We start from the raw sequence: 18,894 nt of genomic DNA, 5'->3' as shown, positions 1-18,894 counted from the left end.
AGCGTAAACATTTGACGGCACTGTGCTTGTACTCACTGGAGTTTAGAAGGATGAGATGGGGCCACATTGAACCTTACTGAATAGTGAGCGGCCTGGATAGAGTGGCTGTGGAGAGGATGTTCCCACTCGTGGGAGAGTTTAAGACCAGAGGGCACAGCCTCAGAATGAAAGGATGTACCTTTAGGAAGGAGATGAGGAGGAATTTATTTAGTCAGAGGGTGGTGAATCTCTGGAATTCATTGCCACAGATGGCTGTGGAGGATGTCAATGGGTATTTTTCACAGATTCATGATTAGTACGGGTGTCAGGGGTATGGGGAGAAGACAGGAGAATAGGGTTGAGAGGGAAAGATAGATCAGCTATGATTGAATGGTGGAGTAGACAATTGCAAATGGAACAATAACAGAACTCTACACAACAGGTGGTGAAGTGTACACTATAAATCATTAAATGCGTGGAAATGACTGCAAATGTTGCACAAACATCTAAGATACTTGTCAGATTCTTCTAAAGATGCTATTAACTGAGGTAGTGCTCCATTTACACCATGTTTAGTATTCTGAGATTTACATCAACAGAGGTCTTATCTTAAAGGGGCCGTGGGCAATGTTACTTTCTGACGGTTCTCTGTCTGATTGCAGGGTAGAAATTGAATATAGATTTCAAGTGATTTGCAACAGTTTTAGACTTTAGACTAGAGAGGTATAGTGTGGATACAGGCTCTTCGGCCCATTGAATACACCAGCAGTATCCTACACACACTAGGGACAATTTACTATTTTGCAGAAGCCAATTAACCTACAAACCTGTACGTCTTTGGAGTGTGGGAGGTGGGAATAATGTAGATGGGGCATGTTGCTCGGGGTGGGCAAGTTGGGTCGAAGGTCCTGTTTTCACGCTGTATGACTCCATGGCTCCATAACTCTATGACATAAGTTCTATGTTATTCTTCATTTGCATCCATTTCCTGCACACTGGGGGCATTTACAGAGGCCAATGAACCTACAAACCCGCACGCCTTTAGTATGTGGGAGGAAACCGGAGCACCCGGAGAAAACCCAGGGAACAATGGATATGTTTACGGCAGAGATTCTTGAGTAGTAAGGGTGTCAGGAGTTCCAGGTCACAGTGAGAACATGCAAATTCCGTACAGCACCCGTGGTCAGGATCAAACCCATCGAATCCGCGTCGACTAGCGATCCCCACTTATTAATACTAACCTATGCACACCAGGGACAATTTTACATTAATGCCAAGCCAATTGACTTACAAACCTGCACGTCTTTGGAGTGTGTGAGGAAACCGAAGATCTCGGAGAAAACCCACGTGGACACGGGGAGAACGTACAAACTCCGTGCAGACAGGACCCGGCGTCGGGATCGAAACAGGGTCTCTGGCGCTGTAAGCGCTGTAAGGCAGCAACTCTACGGCTGCACCACCTCACTGAGTTACTCCACCACTTTATGTCTATCTTCAATTTATATGGGGTCCAATTCAGTGTGAAGACCATAGTAAAACAAAACGTCTTTTATTTCGTAAACCAGCATCTGCAGTTCCTTGTGTGTAAACAATACTATAAATATACAACCCTCTGCAAGGGAGGGAAGGTACACCTGATATTCCACCTGATATTCCACCTGATGGCAGGCCAGCGGTCATCACGAACAACTGAAACGACGTTTGGAAGAAGACAACCGATCAATTGTAGTTTCCACTTGTGCTGTCGGGATGTGTGACCCTCACACACTACTAACACACAGATGCAAAGCATCAAGAGCCGGCGATTCTGGTGTGAAAACGGTATCATCTTGTAGCTGCTGAGAGCATCCACACTCAAATTCCACATCCACTTCTGCAAAGCACAAACATACCAATGACAGGGAATCAGTACATGACACATCAAGGCATTCACAGCGATCGCCCACACACTAGTTTAGTTTACTTTAGAGATACAGCGCGGAAACAGGCCCTTCGGCCCACCGAGTCCGCACCGACCAGCGATCCCCACACATTAACACTACCTTACACACGCTAGGGGCAATTTTACATTTGTACCAAGCCAATTAACCTACAAACCTGCAGATCTTTGGAGTGTTGGAGGAAACCGGAGCACCCGGAGAAAACCCACGCAGGTCACGGGGAGACCATACAAACTCCGTACAGACAGCACCCATAGTCAGGACTGAACCTGGGTCTCTTGCGATGTGAGGCAGCAACTCTACCGCTGTGCTACCATGCCATCCAGTAGTTCTATCCTACACACTAAGACATTTTGCAGAAGCCAATTAACCTACAAACCTGTACGTCTTTGGAGTGTGTGAGGAAACTGGAACACCCAGAGAAAACCCATGCAGTCATGGGGAGAACGTACAAACTACGCACAGACAGCACCCGTAGTCAGGATAGAACCCGGGTCTCTGGCGCTGTGAGGCATCGAGCTCCACCGCTGCGCCACCGTGCTGTTTTCGCAGGTTTACCTGAAGGTGACCCAAAGGCAAGTTGACCGCACCCTGTCTGCGGTGTCAGGTGTCTCCTTGTCACTGGTGGTCTGGCGAGGCGGGGGGGCCGTGTACCGGTGTGAGGGGTGTTCAGTCCAGGCCCAGCCACACAGGTACAGCAGCTGAGAAACATGACCTACAAAGCCAAGAGAAACATTGTGCAGCAATGGCTTGTGGCAGGTCATTCTACTGTATATAGGTCGAATCTCTAATCTCTACCTATCCCTCCCCTCCCTGCTCTCCCCTCCTCCCTCGTCCCCTGCCTCCCCCCTACCAGCCAGTTCCCCAGTTCCTCAGTTCTCCACATTGTATCCCTCTTGAGATGACACCTACCCTGGCCAACAATGGCCCACCGGGCCACCTCCATGCCTGGTCATTTGTGGCTGGCCTTGATTGGTCCTGGTCTTTTCTCGCTGCCAGCTCTTCACCTCTCCCCCCCACCCCAACGTTCAGTCTGAAGAAGGGTCCCGACCCGAAACGTCGCCCATTCTTTTCCTGCAGAGATGCTGACTGACCCGCTGAGTTACTCCAGCACTTTGTGTCCGTCTTTGATTTATATGGGGTCCAATTCAGTTTGAACACCTTAGATGAGAAAATTTCCATTCTGGTATTCAACTTAATGTTAAAACCAAACAAACCGTGCAAAGAACAGTGCCTCATATTCCATAAGTTCATAACTGATAGGAGGATTAGGCCATTCGGTCCATCAAGTCTTCTGCTCCATTCAATCATGGCTGATATCTCAACTCCATTCTCCTGCCTTCTCCCCATAACACCTGACATATTCCTCTTGGGTAGCTTAGAACCCAACGGTATGAACATTGAAGATGGACACAAAAAGCTGGAGTAACTCAACGGGTCAGGCAGCATCTCTGGAGAAATGGAGTACGTGATGTTTCTGGTTGAGACCCTTCTTCAGATAGATCAATGAACATTGAATTCTCCAATTTTAGGTAACCCCACAATTCCTCCCTCTCCCTCCCCTTTCTCCCCCATTGATTCTCTGTTCTATGTTATTTAGCAAAGGGGTTATCTTGAACCTACTTGAGCTCGTTGACTTTCAGATAGTTGGTCCTGGAGTGCATGGTTTTGTTTCAGAAGTTGTAGACGGTCTCTCTCCAGCTCAGTAATTTTCTCCATCAAGCTGCACAGTCGGGATAGCATTCCCATTCGCAATTGTTCACTGGAAGCGCTGGGTGTGATCTGAAACAGCAGAATCATGCCACTTACTGCCGGACAACTGTGCTAACCATGTTCAAGGCTCCAACCCCACACTGAGCAGGACCCTACTGGGTCGCTGGTCACATAGGCTATGAGAATGAGTCTGACCCATGGCATACCAGGTGCAGATGCTGGTTTATGCCAAAGACAGACACAAAATGCTGGAGTAACTCAACAGGTTTCAGTTGAGTTTATTGTCACGAGTACCAAGGTACAGTGAAAAGCTTTTGTTGCGAGCTAACCTGGCAGCAGAAAGACAATACATGATTACAATCGATCCATTTACAGTGTAGATACACGACAAGGGAATAACGTTTAGTGCAAGGTAAAGCCAGCAAATTCAGGTCAATGATAATCTGAGTGACATTAAAGAGGTAGATTGTAGTTCAGCACTGCTCTCTGGTAGTGAGGCCATGTAACATCCCTGAAGAAAATGGATAGATGATCTTTCGGGTCGGGACTGTAGAAGGTACTTGGCATTGGTACATGGATAGGACAGGTTTGCAGGGACATGGGCCAACGTTGGCAAGTGAGACTAATGTAGCTGGGACATGTTGCCCAGGATGGTAAAGTTGGGCCGAAGGGCCTGTTTCCAATGCTGCCTGGCTCTGTGACTCTCAGGGTCCCAAACTGAAACGTCACCTATCCATTTTCTCCAGGGATGCTGCCTGACCCACTGAATTACTCCAGTATTTTTACTTAATATTTCAGACTTTGCGTCTATCTTAGGTTTAGAGGGGATCTGCAGATGCTGGTTTAAACCAGACAGAAACAAAACGCTGGAGTAACTCAGCGAGTCAGGCAACTTCTTTGGGGAAAAGGAATAGATGAGGTTTCAGTTTGAGGTTAAGAGGGAAATCGGCCAAACGCAGGCAGGTGGGACCAATGTAGATGGGGCATGCTGGTCAGTGTGGGCAAGTTGGGCCGAAGGGCCTGTTTCCATGCTGTATCACTCTATGACATCTCTGGATGGGTCCTGACCCGAAAAGTTGTCTGTTCATTCTCTCCGCAGATACTGCCTGACCCACTGAGTTCCTCCAGCACTTTGTTTAGACTCAAGATCAATTTTTTTGTCATTAATTTATCTATCTAGAGATAAGACAGTTGATGAGAGAAAATTAGCAAGCATTTCTATTCCTATTACCTGCCAGGCTTTGTCCCATCCTCTCCACCCCACCCCACATAATTAGTCAGAAGGATCCCGACTCAAAACTTCACCTATCCATGTTCTTGAAAGATGCTGCATGACCCGCTGAGTTACTCCAGCACTCTGTGAAACATCACCTATCCATGTTCTCCAGAGATGCTGCCTGACCCACTGAGTTACTCCAGCACGTAAGAGATTCTTGTACTTAAGTATAATTGTGCCAATGAGTCGTAAGGTTTTTGCTGAACTGTATGCAAAAAAGGAATTTCACACTAATGTACCTAAGTACATGTGGTGCAGCGGTAGAATTGCTGCCTTGCAGCGCCAGAGACCCATGTTTAATCCTGACTACGAGTGTTGTCTGTACGGAGTTTTAACGTTCTCCCCGTGACACGATTGGTTTTTTCGCCGGTTTCCTCCCACACTCCAAAAATGTTCAGGTTAGTAGATTAATTGGCTTCGGTAAAATTGAAAATAGTCTCTAGTGTGTGTAGGATAGTGCTAGTGTGCGGGGATCGCTGGTCAGTGTGGACTCGGTGGGCCGAAGGGCCTGTTTCCGCGCCGTATCTCTAAACTAAACTAAAGCAAAACTAAACTCTCTCATCTCTTTTTTAATTTTCACGGGTCAAATTGTCTTCTGTTAAAGCAAGCCTTCGTTTCTCAGTCACTTTGCATCTCCTTATCTTGTGAGCTAAACATGACAATGTGTCCTTGGGAGTATAAATCCCCTTCACAATAGTGCTGGTGAATCGATGCTAATCGCTGCTTAGTTAACATCTCATTGGGTATATCATATAACTGGGCTCCAGATAATGGTCACTGCTATTATTGGATCTGATAGAAGGAACAGTCATCAGGTTACAATGAGGCCACTGCACAGAAGCATGCAACCTGACCCACATGGTCAGCCCTGTGTATGGAATCTACAAAGGTCTACACACACACCCCTTCACTGAATCTTTTCAGAGTATCCTTCTATTCTCTTTGTGCTGTCTAACTTCCCCTTGAATGCACCAACAATATTTGCCAAAACCACTCCCTATGCTAGAATGGCACATTCTTACCCATCTTAGGTGAAGTTTTTGTTTACACACTGAGCTAGAGGGAGTGGTTGAGTAGGCTGGGCCTCTATTCCTTGGAGCGCAGGAGGAAGAGGGGGTGATCTTATAGAGATGTATGAAATCATGAGAGGAATATAGCGGGTAAATGCACAGACTCTTGCCCCGAGTAAGTGACTCGAGGACCAGAGGACATAGATTTAAGGTGAAGGGGAAAAGATTTAATAGGAATCGGAGGGGTAACATTTTCACACAAAGGGTGGTGAGTGTATGGAACGAGCTGCCAGAGGAGGTAGTTAAGGCAGGTATTAATTACTCCAACGTTTAAGAAACAAACAAGCACATGGATAGGACAGGTTTGGAGGGATATGGGCCAAACACGGGCAGTTGGAACTAGTGTAGCTGGGACATGTTGGCCTGTGTGGGCAAGTTGGGCCGAAGGGCCTATTTCCACACTGTGTCGCTCTATGACTGACAAATTCAGAATTGGAATAATAGTTTCACATCTGACAATGTCAAGAGGCAGGACAAGATAAGAGTGTTTAACTTTTAAAATAAGACGTAAAGTGTTGGAGTAACTCAGCAGGTCAGGCAGCATCTCTGGAGACCATGGATTGGTGATGTTTTGGGGTTTGGATTAGGACACTTCAGTCTGAGGAAGGGTCCCGATACAAAATGTCACCTATCCATGCTCTCCAGAGATGCTGCCTGACCCACTGAGTTACGCCAACATTTTGTTTCTTTCTTTATAAACCAGCATTTGCAGTTCGAAGAGTGTTTCCAAGTGTTTAATTGTCATATGTAAAAAAAATACTCCTTTATGGTTTCCATGTTCTCCAGAGATGCTGCCTGACCCACTGAGTTACTCCAGCACTTTGCGTCTTTTTATGTAAACCAGCATCTGCTGTTAATAATAATAATAATAATATATTATTTTATTCGTCCCACACCGGGGAAATTTAGTGTTTCAGCAGCAAAGTGGATAGCAAGAGCAAGAGATCATCCATTATAAATAAAAGATATATAAATTGTCATCAGTTTTCTGTGTGTTCTTAGCTGTTATTGTTGACTCGTCTGCTGGGAGCAGTGCTGGTTGTGCAGTCTCACAGCAGTGGGAAGGAAGGACCTCCTATATCTCTCCTTCATGCACTTGGGGTGAAGGAGTCTGTCACTGAAGGAGCTACTCAATGCAGTGACAGTGTCCTGCATGGGGTGGGAGTCGTTGTCCAGCAGCGATGTTAACTTTGCCATCATCCTCCTCTCTCCCACCATCTGCACTGAGTCGAGGGGGCAACCCGGGACAGAGCTGGCCTTCCTGACCAGCTTGTCGAGTCTCTTCCCTTCCGCCGCTGAGATGCTGCTGCTCCAGCAGACCACTCCATAGAAAATGGCCGATGCCACCACCATGTTGTAGAAGGTCCTTAGGAGTGCCCCCTGCACTCCAAAGGACCTGAGTCTCCTTAGCAGATAAAGTCTGCTCTGGCCCTTTCTGTATAGCGCATCAGTGTTTTTGGTCCAGTCCAATTTATTATTGAGATAAACACCCAGGTACTTATAAGAATCCACCCTCTCGATGTCCGGTGGCAGTTCCGCTGGCACCAGTCCACAAACTCCTTGATCAGTTCTCTGTATGCCCTGTCATCGTCGCCTGTGATGAGGCCGACGATGGCAGAGTCGTCAGAGAACTTCTGTAGATAGTTCATTGCTTCCACAAAACTGTTTTAGGATTGCTTAAAGAGTTTGTTTTAAAGATGTGTTAAAGATGTATAAAATTATGAACGGCATGGATAGACAATCAGAATCTTTACCTCAGCATGGAACATCAAACACTAAATTCATTGCCACTTTCATTTCACTGCACATCGTGTATGTGTATGTGACAAATAAACTTGACTTGACTTGACTTGACTTGAGAGGGCATAACTATTGAGGTGAGAGGGGCAAAGTTTAAAGGAGATATGTGGGGCAAGCTTTTTTCCCCACAGAGGGTGGTGGGTGCCTGGAACACACTGCAAGGGGTGATGGTGGAGACAGATACGATAGTGGTGTCTAAGAGACTTTTGGATAGGCACGTGGATATGCAGGGAATGGGGGGATATGAATTATGTGCAGGCATATAAGAGTTGGTCTGTGCATTATGTTTGGTGCAAACCATATGGGTCGAAGGGCCTGTTCCTGCGCTGTACTGTTCCATGTTCCATGTTCTAAATTACTCAGAACATTAAGAAATAATTAAAACAATTCATCTTTTTTTTAAATGCGTTTTATCATCGGTGGCCGGCAGACTATCCATGATTGGACTTTGCTGGCTGCAACTTGCACTTATCATTATTTCCTAATCATGTATCTGTACACTGTAAATGGCTCGATTGTAATCATGTATTGTCTTTCTGCTCACTGGTTAGCACGCAATTAAAGCTTTTCACTGTACACGTGACAATAAACTAGACTGAAAAAGCATTCACTCTGGTCATTTCAGTGACCAGTGCCTGTTGGCCTGGATCTTTGTCCTTTAGTTTACCTGTGCCATTATCTGATATAAACCCTTATTCCTCTGTCTCATGGTCGCACGTCCCCCCTTATTACATAGCCTTCGCCTGTAGTACGACTGTATACTAACCAAACATTACTCCCTTTTGCTGAAGTGCCCATATTGCTAATTTACACTTGAAATTAACTATTGTCAGCTGAATGGCTCCAGGCAGTCATTACCTGTAGGTGTGACTTCCATTTCCCCCACACCAAGATCTTGACTCATGGATTGGGCTGATTTCTATCATCTTTAATTACTATTTTGAGATAATGTCAGAGTTTTGAAGCTTTGTTGAGACAACATTGTTGAACAATCTTTACTTAACAATAAACTCAATGGAATACTTGTCACTAATATTGACCAAAGCTGGAAGAGATACTTGAGAATAAGAGGCAGGAAGTCATGTTGCAGCTTCATAGGACTAAAGATTTTGTGGAGGATAGTGTTAGTGTACGCGGTGATCGCAGGTCGGCACGGACTCGGTGGGACAAAGGTCCTGTTTCTGCACTGCATCTGTAAACTAAACCAAACTATAAAACATTATGTGTAAGAAGGAACTGCAGATGCTGGTTTAAACCAAAGATAGACACAAAATGCTGGAGTAACTCAGCAGGACAGGCAGCATCTCTGAAGAGAAGGAATGGGTGACGTTTCGAGTCGAGACCGTTTTTCGTACTGAAACATCATCTATTCCTTCTCTCCAGAGATGCTGCCTGGCCCGCTGAGTTACTCCAGCATTTTGTGTAAAAAATTATTGGTCAGGAATGAAATTCAGTCCCTTGTAAGGGGTGACATAGAATCAGATGTTGAGTCAGTATGGATAGAACTAGCTGAGGAATTGTAAGGGATTAAAAGACTCTAATGTGATTTACCTACAGGCCCCCAAACAGTAGCCTGGATATAGGGTGCAAGTTGAATCAAGAATTAAAATTGGCCTGTCGCAAAGGTAATGCTACGGTAGTTATGGAAGATTTCAATATGCAGGTAGACTCGGAAAATCAGGTCAGTACTGGATCCCAAGAAAGAGAGTTTGTGGAGTGCCTCCGAGATGGATTCTTAGAGCAGCTTGTACTGGAGCTTACCAGGGAGAGGCAATTCTGGAATTAGTGTTGTGTAATGGATGGGATTTGATAAGGTGCCATTAGGAGGTAGTGACCATAATATGTTGTTTTAATCTACAATTTAAGAGGGAGAAGGGAAAATCAGAAGCGTCAGTATTATAGTTGAGCAAAGGGAACTATGGAGGCATGAGGGAGGAGCTGTCCAAAGTTGACTGGAAAGAGACCCTAGCAGGGATGACAGTGGAACAACAATGGCAGGTATTTTGGGGAATAATCCAGAAGGTGCAGGTTCAGTTCATTCCAAAGAGGAAGAAAGATTCTAAGGGGAGTAAGAGGTGACAGTGGCTGACAAGGGAATGAGCCAGCGCTGCCGTCGCAGCTGCGGCTTGCCTGCAGTCCGTCTGTCTTTTGTGTTTTTTGTTGTTTTTGTCTCAATTGTAGTGTTAATATGATGTAGTGTTGTATGTTATGTTTTGGGGGGGGGGGGGGGGGGGGTGGGAGGGAACGGGAACTGTAACTGTAACATTCTCTCTCCAGAACGGAGACGCGACCTTTGTTTCTGTGTCGTGTCTCCGTTCCCGTTGCGGCCTACCACCGGCCATGCACCTGGGACCACCTGGGTCTCTGGTTCGCAGAGCCCGCGGCGCGGACTCACCACCTGCGGCGCTGGCTGCCTGCGAATGCTGCGGGAACGGCTGCGACTCGTCTCCGGAGGCTCCGGCGCGGGCCGCGTGGACGTCGGAAGCCCGCAGGCCCCTGGATGGGGGCCGACATCGGGAGCTCCGGCAGCGGCAGAGGCAACGTGTCCGCCCGCCCCGAATCGCGGGGCTTGGGTCGGCCCGCCGCGGACCTTTCACCATCCGGCGCGGCCTGAAATAGGCCGTTGACCTTTCATCGCCCAACGGGGGCTTCAATATCGGGAGCCCCGACCGCCCCGACGTGGCAAATCCAACAGCCTGACCGCGGGACAAGACGGCAGGGAAGAGAAAAAGACATTGTGGCCTTCCATCACAGTGAGGAGGGACTGGAGGAGACTCACTGTGATGGATGTTTCTTTTTGTTTGGTGTTAGTTGTGATTGTATGTGTTATTGCATTTTTATTGATTAATCTTATTGGTCTTATTGTTCAACTGCGGGTAATGTTTCATTTTACTACACATTTATGTGTATGTAACAAATAAACCACTATTGACTATTGACTATTGGGAAGTCAAGGACAGTATAAAAATAAAAGAGAAGTATAACTTAGCAAAGATGAGTGGGAAGCAAGAGGATTGGGAAATTTTTAAAGAGCAACAGAAGATAACTAAAAAGGTAAGGCGTGGAGAAAAGATGAGGTACGAAGGTAAGCAAGCCAAGAATATAAAGAAGGATAGTAAAACCTTCTTTGGGTATGTGAAGAGGAAAAAATTAGTTAAGACAAATGTGGGTCCCTTGAAGACAGAAATAGGTGAATATATTATGGGGTACGAAATGGCAGACGAGTTGAACAGGTACTTTAGATCTATCTTCACTAAGGAAGACACAAATAATCTCCCAGATGTACTCATGGGCAGAGGACCTAGGGCGACGGTGGAACTGAAGGAAATTCACATTAGGCAGGAAATGGTATACGAAAATAACTGCAGATGCTGGTACAAATCGATGTATTCACAAAATGCTGGAGTAACTCAGCAGGTCAGGCAGCATCTCGGGAGAGAAGGAATGGGTGACGTTTCAGGTCGAGACCCACAGGAAATGGTGTTGGGTAGATTGATGGGACTGAAGGCTGATAAATCCCCAGGGCCTGATGGTCTGCATCCCAGGGAACTTAAGGAGGTGGGTCTAGAAATCGTGGACTCATTGGTGATCATTTTCCAATGTTCTATAGATTCAGGATCAGTTCCTGTGGATTGGATGATAGCTAATGTTATCCCACTTTTTAAGAAAGGAGGGAGAGAGAAAACAGGGAATTATAGACTAGTTAGCCTGACATCAGTGGTGGGGAAGATGCTGGAGTCAATTATAAAAGATGGAATATCGGCAAATTTGGATAGTAGTAACAGGATCGGTCTGAGTCAGCATGGATTTACGAAAGGGTATTCATGCTTGACTAATCTTCTGGAATATTTTGAGGATGTAACTAAGAAAATGGACACAAGAGAGCCAGTGGATGTAGTGTACCTGGACTTTCAGGAAGTCTTTGATAAGGACCCACATAGGAGATGTGGGCAAAATTAGAACACATGGTATTGGGGGTAGGGTATTGACATGGATAGAAAATTGGTTGGCAGACAGGAAACAAAAAGTACGGATTAACGGGTCCCTTTCAGAATGGCACGCAGTGACTAGTGGGGTGCCGCAAGGCTCGGTGCTGGGACCGCAGCTATTTACAATATACATTAATGATTTAGATGAAGGGATTAAAAGTAACATTAGCAAATTTGCAGATGACACAAAGCTGGGTGGCATTGTGAACTGTGAGGAGGATGCTATGAGGATGCAGGGTGACTTGGACATTGGAATTTAGACGGATGAGAGGGGATCTTATTGAAACATATAAGATTCTTAAGGGATTGGACACACTAGAGGCAGAAAACATGTTCCTGATGTTGGGGGAGTCCAGAACCAGGGGCCACAGTTTAAGAATGGAGATGAAGAAAAACCTTTTCACCCAGAGTTGTCAATCTGTGAAATTCTCTGCCTCAGAAGGCAGGAGGCCGATTCATTGGATGCATTCAAGAGAGAGCTCTTAAAGGTAGCGGAGTCAAGGGATATGGGGAGAAGGCAGGAATGGGGTACTGATTGTGGATGATCAGCCATGATCACAGTGAATGACTCGAAGGGCCAAATGGCCTACTCCTGCACCTATTGTCTATTATAATTGTGTTGACTAACCTTGGTTTCCAGTTTATTTTGTCTGAGTTGCTTGTTGCATCCAACTTTCTCCAAGATTGCAGGTTCCTCGATCGTGTTCCATTTGGTTTTCTTATACCAGTTATTTGAATTTATTTCACAGGCATCTACGTCTGTTGTCTTACTCTTGGAAACATCAGTGACTGTGTGGTCAGCCTTTGCCGGTACAGTCAGCTTTGCAAAGTTGCCCGATAGTTTTGGGGATGGAGGTACATGAAGTAAATGAGGTACATTGTTCATCTCAAAGACTTCATCATCCAAGGGGGACAGCGCCATTTTACTTTCTCTCTCCCCATCCGAGAGAGCGATACAGCTGAGAGATCGTTCGTACAGTCCCGATCTGCTGCCACAGGACAAGAAAGAGTAGAGGCTGGAACTGTTTGAGGTGTGCCTGCTGTGCTCGGAGTTGGTCTCTTGTACATCAGATGATACCCTCTCCTGATACAGGCAAGTAGGGTTCGATAAGTCCAGGCCCGAATCTTCTGACCTGCTTCTCCAAAACGACACAGGTTCTTGTTTAAATTGACCGAAATCACAATCTATGTCATCTTGAGACACAGATGTCTTTTTCTCCTTTTTCTGTTTCTTGCCTGAAATGGAAATTGTTCACGTGAGATAGGCACAAAGTGGCGGAGTAACCCAGCAGGTTCGGCAGCATCTCCAGAGAAAAAATATGGGACCCTTCCTCAGACCCAAAACATCACCTATCCTTTTTCACCAGAGATGCTGCCTGACCCGCTGAGTTACTCCAACACTCTGTGAAACCTCACCTATCCATGTTCCCCAGAGATGCTGCCTGACCCGCTGAGTTACTCCAGCACTCTGTGAAACGTCACCTATCCATGTTCACCAGAGATGCTGCCTGACCCGCTGAGTTACTCCAGCACTCTGTGAAACCTCACCTATCCATGTTCCCCAGAGATGCTGCCTGACCCGCTGAGTTACTCCAGCACTCTGTGAAACGTCACCTATCCATGTTCCCCAGAGATGCTGCCTGACCCGCTGAGTTACTCCAGCACTCTGTGAAACGTCACCTATCCATGTTCTCCACAGATGCTGCCTGACCCGCTGAGTTACTCCAGCACTCTGTGAAACGTCACCTATCCATGTTCCCCAGAGATGCTGCCTGACCCGCTGAGTTACTCCAGCACTCTGTGAAACGTCACCTATCCATGTTCCCCAGAGATGCTGCCTGACCCGCTGAGTTACTCCAACTCGTGTCTATCTTCGGTATAAACCAGCATCTGTAGTTTCTTCCGAAACAACATTGTACACTTGAGATATTTGATAAAAATATCAAAGTGGAGCAGCCAATATGTAAAATGAACTGCAGACGCTGGTTTATCTCAAAGATAGACACAAAATGCTGTTTCTTGATTAGTACGGGTGTCAGGGGGAGAAGGCAGGAGAATGGGGTTAGGAGGGTGTGATAGATCAGCCATGATTGAATGGCGGAGTAGACTTGATGTGCCGAATGGCCTAAGTCTGCTCTTATCACTTTTGACCTTATAACCTTATGTAACTCAGTAGTTCAGGCAGCATCTCTGGAGAAAAAGGATGGGTGACGTTTCAAGGTGAAATACTTCTTCAGAAACCTTAAGGGTTCCAACCCAAAATGTCACCTATCCATCTTCTGCAGAGATGCTGCCTGACCTGTTGAGGTACTCCAGCATTTTGTTTCTATCTGTGGAAGTAGGTCATCCTCAATCACAAGGGGCTGCCTGAGAAGATGGCGGCTTTTATATTAATCCAAGGATAACTGGAGCTCTTTTCCCTGGAGTGTTGGAGACTGAGGGGTGAACTTGTAGTGATACATAAAATCATGAGAGGAATGGATAAGATGAATGGTCATAGAGAAGGGTGGGGACCCTTCTTCAGATGGATTGTAGGGGATGGGGATTTGGGAGCAGCCCTGACAGTGTAAACATGTTGCTGAGGTGAAACAAAGGTACTTGACTCTCTGGGTTGGGTCACTGATCTGAAAGATTAGCTTGTTTTTGGTTCCCTAGATGCTGGCTCACAAGGTTGAATTTTGGAGAGATAGCAGCATGGAAACAGGCCCTTCAGCCCACCAAGTCCATTCTGACCACCAAGTCCATTCTGACCATTTACACTAACAGAGTTATATCATCGAGTCATACAACATGACCTTTGGCCCAACTCATCCTTGCCTACCAAGATGCCCCATCTAAGCTAGTCCTATTTGCCCGCATCTGATCCATGTTCCTCTAACCCTTTCCTCTCTATGTACCTGTCCAAGTGTTTTTTTTTTTAAAAAGGACACTTGGGCAGGTCCTAGACTAATCCAACTTTATTCTCTTCCGAAGATAGACACAAAATGCTGGTGTAACTCAGCGGGACAGGCAGCATCTCTGGAGAGAATGAATGGGTGACGTTGCGGGTCCAAACCCTTCTTCAGACTGAGAGTCAGGAGAGGGAGACATAGAGATATGGACGGGTAAGGTGTGAAAACAAGATCAAATGGGATGGTGGTCCAGGAAAATGTAGGGAAATGGTTCATTGTTAGCTGAGGGGAAGGTGACAAGGTGACAAGGAGGCATACAATCAGTAAAATTAATCAGAAGGGCAGTGAAACTTGTCAGATAACTAGGATGGGGAGGGACGGAGAGAGATGGAAAGCTAGGGTTGCTTGAAGTTAGAGAAATCAGCATTCATACTGCAGGGTTGTAAGCTGCCCAGTGGTATGAACATTGACTTCACTGACTTCAAGTAACCCTTGCTTTCCCCCTCCCCCCATATCTCCCCCAAGCTCATTCTCCAACTTGGCTCTACCTACTGTGCATGAGTTTGACGATTGAATTTATGTACAACATATCTGATCTGTTTGGATAGCAAAGCTTTTCATTGTACCACGGTACACATCACAATAATAAATCTGAACCTAAACCTAACCCATTCTTTTTCTCAAGAGATGCTGTCTGGCCCGTTGAGTTACTCCAGCATTTTGTGTCTATCTAAGGCGATTCAGTCATTGGCTGATAAAAGATCAACCCAAAATGTTAAGTAAGTTTTCTCACCGAAAGTTCCTGGCCAAAGGTTCTGGTTTTATTTCCAATTTACAATATACGGCTTTAAATTCAGGGTGAATGATTGAACAGCAGCCAAACATACTTCCACACATACAACTAAAAATCAGTAGTCATAGTAATAGAGTGATAAGTGTGGAAACAGGCCCTTTCACCCAACTTGCCGACACCGGCTAACATGTCCCAGCTCCACTAGTCCCACTTGCCCATGTTTGGTCCAGATCCCTCCAAACCGGTCCTATCCATACACCTGTCTAACTGTTTCTGTTGCAATAGTTCCTGCCGCCACTACCTCATCTGGAAGCTTGTTCCATACACCCACCACCCTTTGTGTGAAACAATCACCCTTCAGATTCCTATCAACTCTTTTACCCTTCAGCTTAAACCTATGTCCTCTGGTCCTTGATTTACCTACTCTGGGCAAGAGACTCTGCGTCTACCCAATCTATTCCTCTCATGATTTTATACACTTCTGTAAGATCACCCCTCATCCTCCTGAGCTCCAGCCTCCTCAACCTCTCCCTATAGCTCAGACCCTCTAATCTTGGCAACATCCTCGTAAACCTTCTCCATTCCCCTTTCCAGCTAGACAATATATTTTCCATAACATGGTGCCCAGAACTGAACACAATACTCTAAATTATACCGTATAACGCAGTACAATACAGTATAATACAGTACAACATTACCTATTCTCCATTTGAACTGTGAGAAGATTTGCATCTTTTTCCCGGATAACATATCAGAAGAGTGTTTATTTCAAATCGCAGCAATCGTCAATCAGCCTCTCCTCTTGATGAACGTCGCAACTAGTTCAGAGGTGGTGGGGGAGAAAAATTCAGAATTCTTGTCACTTTGTAGATGATGTTTTTCTTTCTTCTCCGGAAATATAAATCTTTAATTTGAAGACGTGTTTCATGCAGAGGAACATCAAGGAAGCGCATCTAACTGAACTGAAGTAAAGAGCACAAACTGGTTTGAAACTGAATATGCAGCCTATTTATAGCATTGAGAGGACTAGAATATGAAGTGAGCAGAGGAGATTACAGAGGAATGCACTATGTGCATTCTCAAAGCAGCTAGGTGACATATTTCTACACATGCTTATTAGCTCCTTATTGTGCAAAGTGAAGCTTTTCTCAACACAAACCTTCGGGGCAGATGATATTTGAAATATTTCACATCTGCTGTTTTATTTTAGTAACTGAGCATTTTGATGGTTCAATGGTTCTTCATTGTCTCGTTTATCAGAGGTGACACAGCTCTGCACTGGCGCGGCGGTAGAGTTGCTGCCTTACAGCTTTGGAGACCAGGGCTTGATCCTGGCTATGGTACTGTCTGTGTGGAGTTTGTACATTCTCCCTGTGGCCTGCGTGGGTTTTCCCCAGGTTCCCTCCGATTTCCTCCCACATGCTAAAGACGTACAGGTTTGTAGGGTAATTGGCTTTGATAAAATGGTAAATAGTCCCTAGTGTGTGTAGGATAGTGCAAGTGTGCGGGGATCGCTGGTCGGCGCGGACTTGGTGGGCCGAATGGCCTGTTTCTGCGCTGTATCTCTAAAATAAAATCTAAATTCTAAAGAATGCACTGCACAATGAATTTATAAGCTTGCTTCCTACATTTATACAATTTATTTACAGCTCCATGGTTGATTGATTGAAAAATGCAGTATGGAAACAGGCCCCTCCGTCCACTGAGTCCATGCTGACCATCAATTATCCAGTCACAATATTTAAGAAACATTTTGAGAGGTACATGGATGGACAGGTTTAGAGGGATGTGGGCCAAACGCAAGCATATGGGATTAGAGTAGGTGGAACATGTTGGTCAGTGTAGGCAGGTTGGGCCGAGGGGCCTGTTTTCACGCTGTATGGCTCTATGACTCTAGGACACAGGTTCTATGATATTCCTCATTCACATCCACTTTCTGCATACTAGGGGCAATTTACAGAGGGCCAATTAACCTGCAAACTCACACGTCTTTGGTATGTGGAAGGAAACGGGATCACCCATAGGAAACATGCACTCACATGGGGAATGTGCAAATCCACACAGACACCACCAAGGTCAGGATCAAATCCAGGTCTCTGTTGCTGTGAGGCAGCAGCTCTACCAGCTGCACCACTGTGCTGCCATGTGTTAATTATCATCGATTAAGCTGGTGTAGGATCACCCACCTTCTATGCAATTTTGGATTGTTTTTATGCAAGGTTTCATTTCCAATCTATCTACATTAAATATAAAAACTCTTCATGAACACTTTATATAAATTTGAAAAGCAGCAGTTCCCTGTTCTGATTATTCCCAGCATTCTCTGTTTTTATCAGGTGGCACGGTGGCGCAGCGGTAGATTACTGCATTACAGCTCCAGAGGCCCGGGGTTGATCCTGATTACGGGTGCTGTCTGTACGGAGTTTGTACGTTCTCCCTGTGACCTGCGTGGATTTTCTTCCGGTGCTCTGGTTTCCTCCCACACTCCAAAGACGCGCAGGTTTGTAGGTTAATTGGCTTTGGTATAATTGTAAATTTTCCCAAGTGTGTGTAAGATAGAGTTAGTCACAAAAAGCTGGAGTAACTCAGCGGGCCATGCAGCATCTCTGGAGCAAAGGAAAAGGTGACGTTTCGGGTCGAGACCCTTCTTCAGACTTTCTTCAGTGTTAGTGTTAGTGTGCGGGGTGATCGTTGATTGGAGTGGACTCGATGGCCGAAGGGCTTGATTCTACACTGTATCTCTAAGCTAAACTATTTCTGAAGCTCCCCACCTGCTGTTTCAGCAGCAGTGACAAAGCAAAATTCCCCCAAACTATCAAAGAAACATTGTGAGAAAAATGTAGGCTCTAAACTTGAACGGAATATACGAGATGCATGTTCCTTTGCACTGATCAGGTATCATTCTGACTATACAATGGAAATAACTTTATTCGATTCTTTCGACGTGAAACAACTAACATCAGTTATGGCCCAAATTATGCTCAGAAGGCATGGCTTGCCCACCCAGAGAGGAAGGAGTGGGCAGGAGGGCCGGTGAGCAGACCAGATGTGGGAGAGAGTGCTCGGCCTGGACGAGGGAGTGAGCCGCTGGAGGCCCTGCAGCAGCCTGGGGCTCAGCTGGACCGGGCGCCACTCCAAGAGGCCGAGCACGTGGACTGGATGCGGCCTACAGCGGTGGAGCAGCGGAGGACACCACAGCTATGCTTGGCCAGGCTGACCCTGCAACGCCGCCATGACACCGGGCCTTCATGGTTAGGTCAAGATCCCCGCACTTACACCAACTGGGACTTGAAAATGGTGCCAAACTGGTAACTCTGTATACTGTCTCAGTGTATTACTGCTATCAACTTGTACTGTGGTTGAGATGCTTATCTAAGATGTATCTAAGTGCTTATGTATAGTGATACCTGTACTGAACTGTGTACAGAAATTAATTTCATTGT

At 45.8% G+C, this 18,894-nt stretch overlaps 1 protein-coding gene across 1 annotated transcript; it reads right to left on the bottom strand.

The window, feature by feature from the left end:
- Positions 1–1,578: 1,578 nt before the first annotated feature.
- LOC144599807 (uncharacterized) lies at positions 1,579–16,332 on the bottom strand. The gene is made up of 5 exons (XM_078411053.1): positions 16,150–16,332; positions 12,396–13,003; positions 3,543–3,701; positions 2,478–2,634; positions 1,579–1,852 (listed from the first exon to the last, which is right to left on the bottom strand). Exons 1-5 carry the CDS (start codon positions 16,199–16,201, stop codon positions 1,740–1,742), a joined length of 1,089 nt encoding a protein of 362 aa, XP_078267179.1. The 5' UTR covers positions 16,202–16,332; the 3' UTR covers positions 1,579–1,739.
- Positions 16,333–18,894: the final 2,562 nt, after the last annotated feature.

Source organism: Rhinoraja longicauda, chromosome 14, assembly GCF_053455715.1.
Source record: "Rhinoraja longicauda isolate Sanriku21f chromosome 14, sRhiLon1.1, whole genome shotgun sequence".
In the NCBI taxonomy this organism is placed as follows: domain Eukaryota; kingdom Metazoa; phylum Chordata; class Chondrichthyes; order Rajiformes; family Arhynchobatidae; genus Rhinoraja; species Rhinoraja longicauda.
This window is presented reverse-complemented; position numbering and strand designations above follow the sequence as displayed.

Excerpts from the sequence above, each read along its gene's own strand:
- LOC144599807 (XM_078411053.1), bottom strand. The coding sequence starts at position 16,201 with ATGTTATCCGGGAAAAAGATGCAAATCTTCTCACAGTTCAAATGGAGA. Across the intron at positions 3,702-12,395 it reads AAAATAAACTGGAAACCAAG|ATCACACCCAGCGCTTCCAG; the intron begins GTTAGTCAACAC and ends CTGCTGTTTCAG. Across the intron at positions 1,853-2,477 it reads TGCCTTTGGGTCACCTTCAG|AAGTGGATGTGGAATTTGAG; the intron begins GTAAACCTGCGA and ends TGTGCTTTGCAG.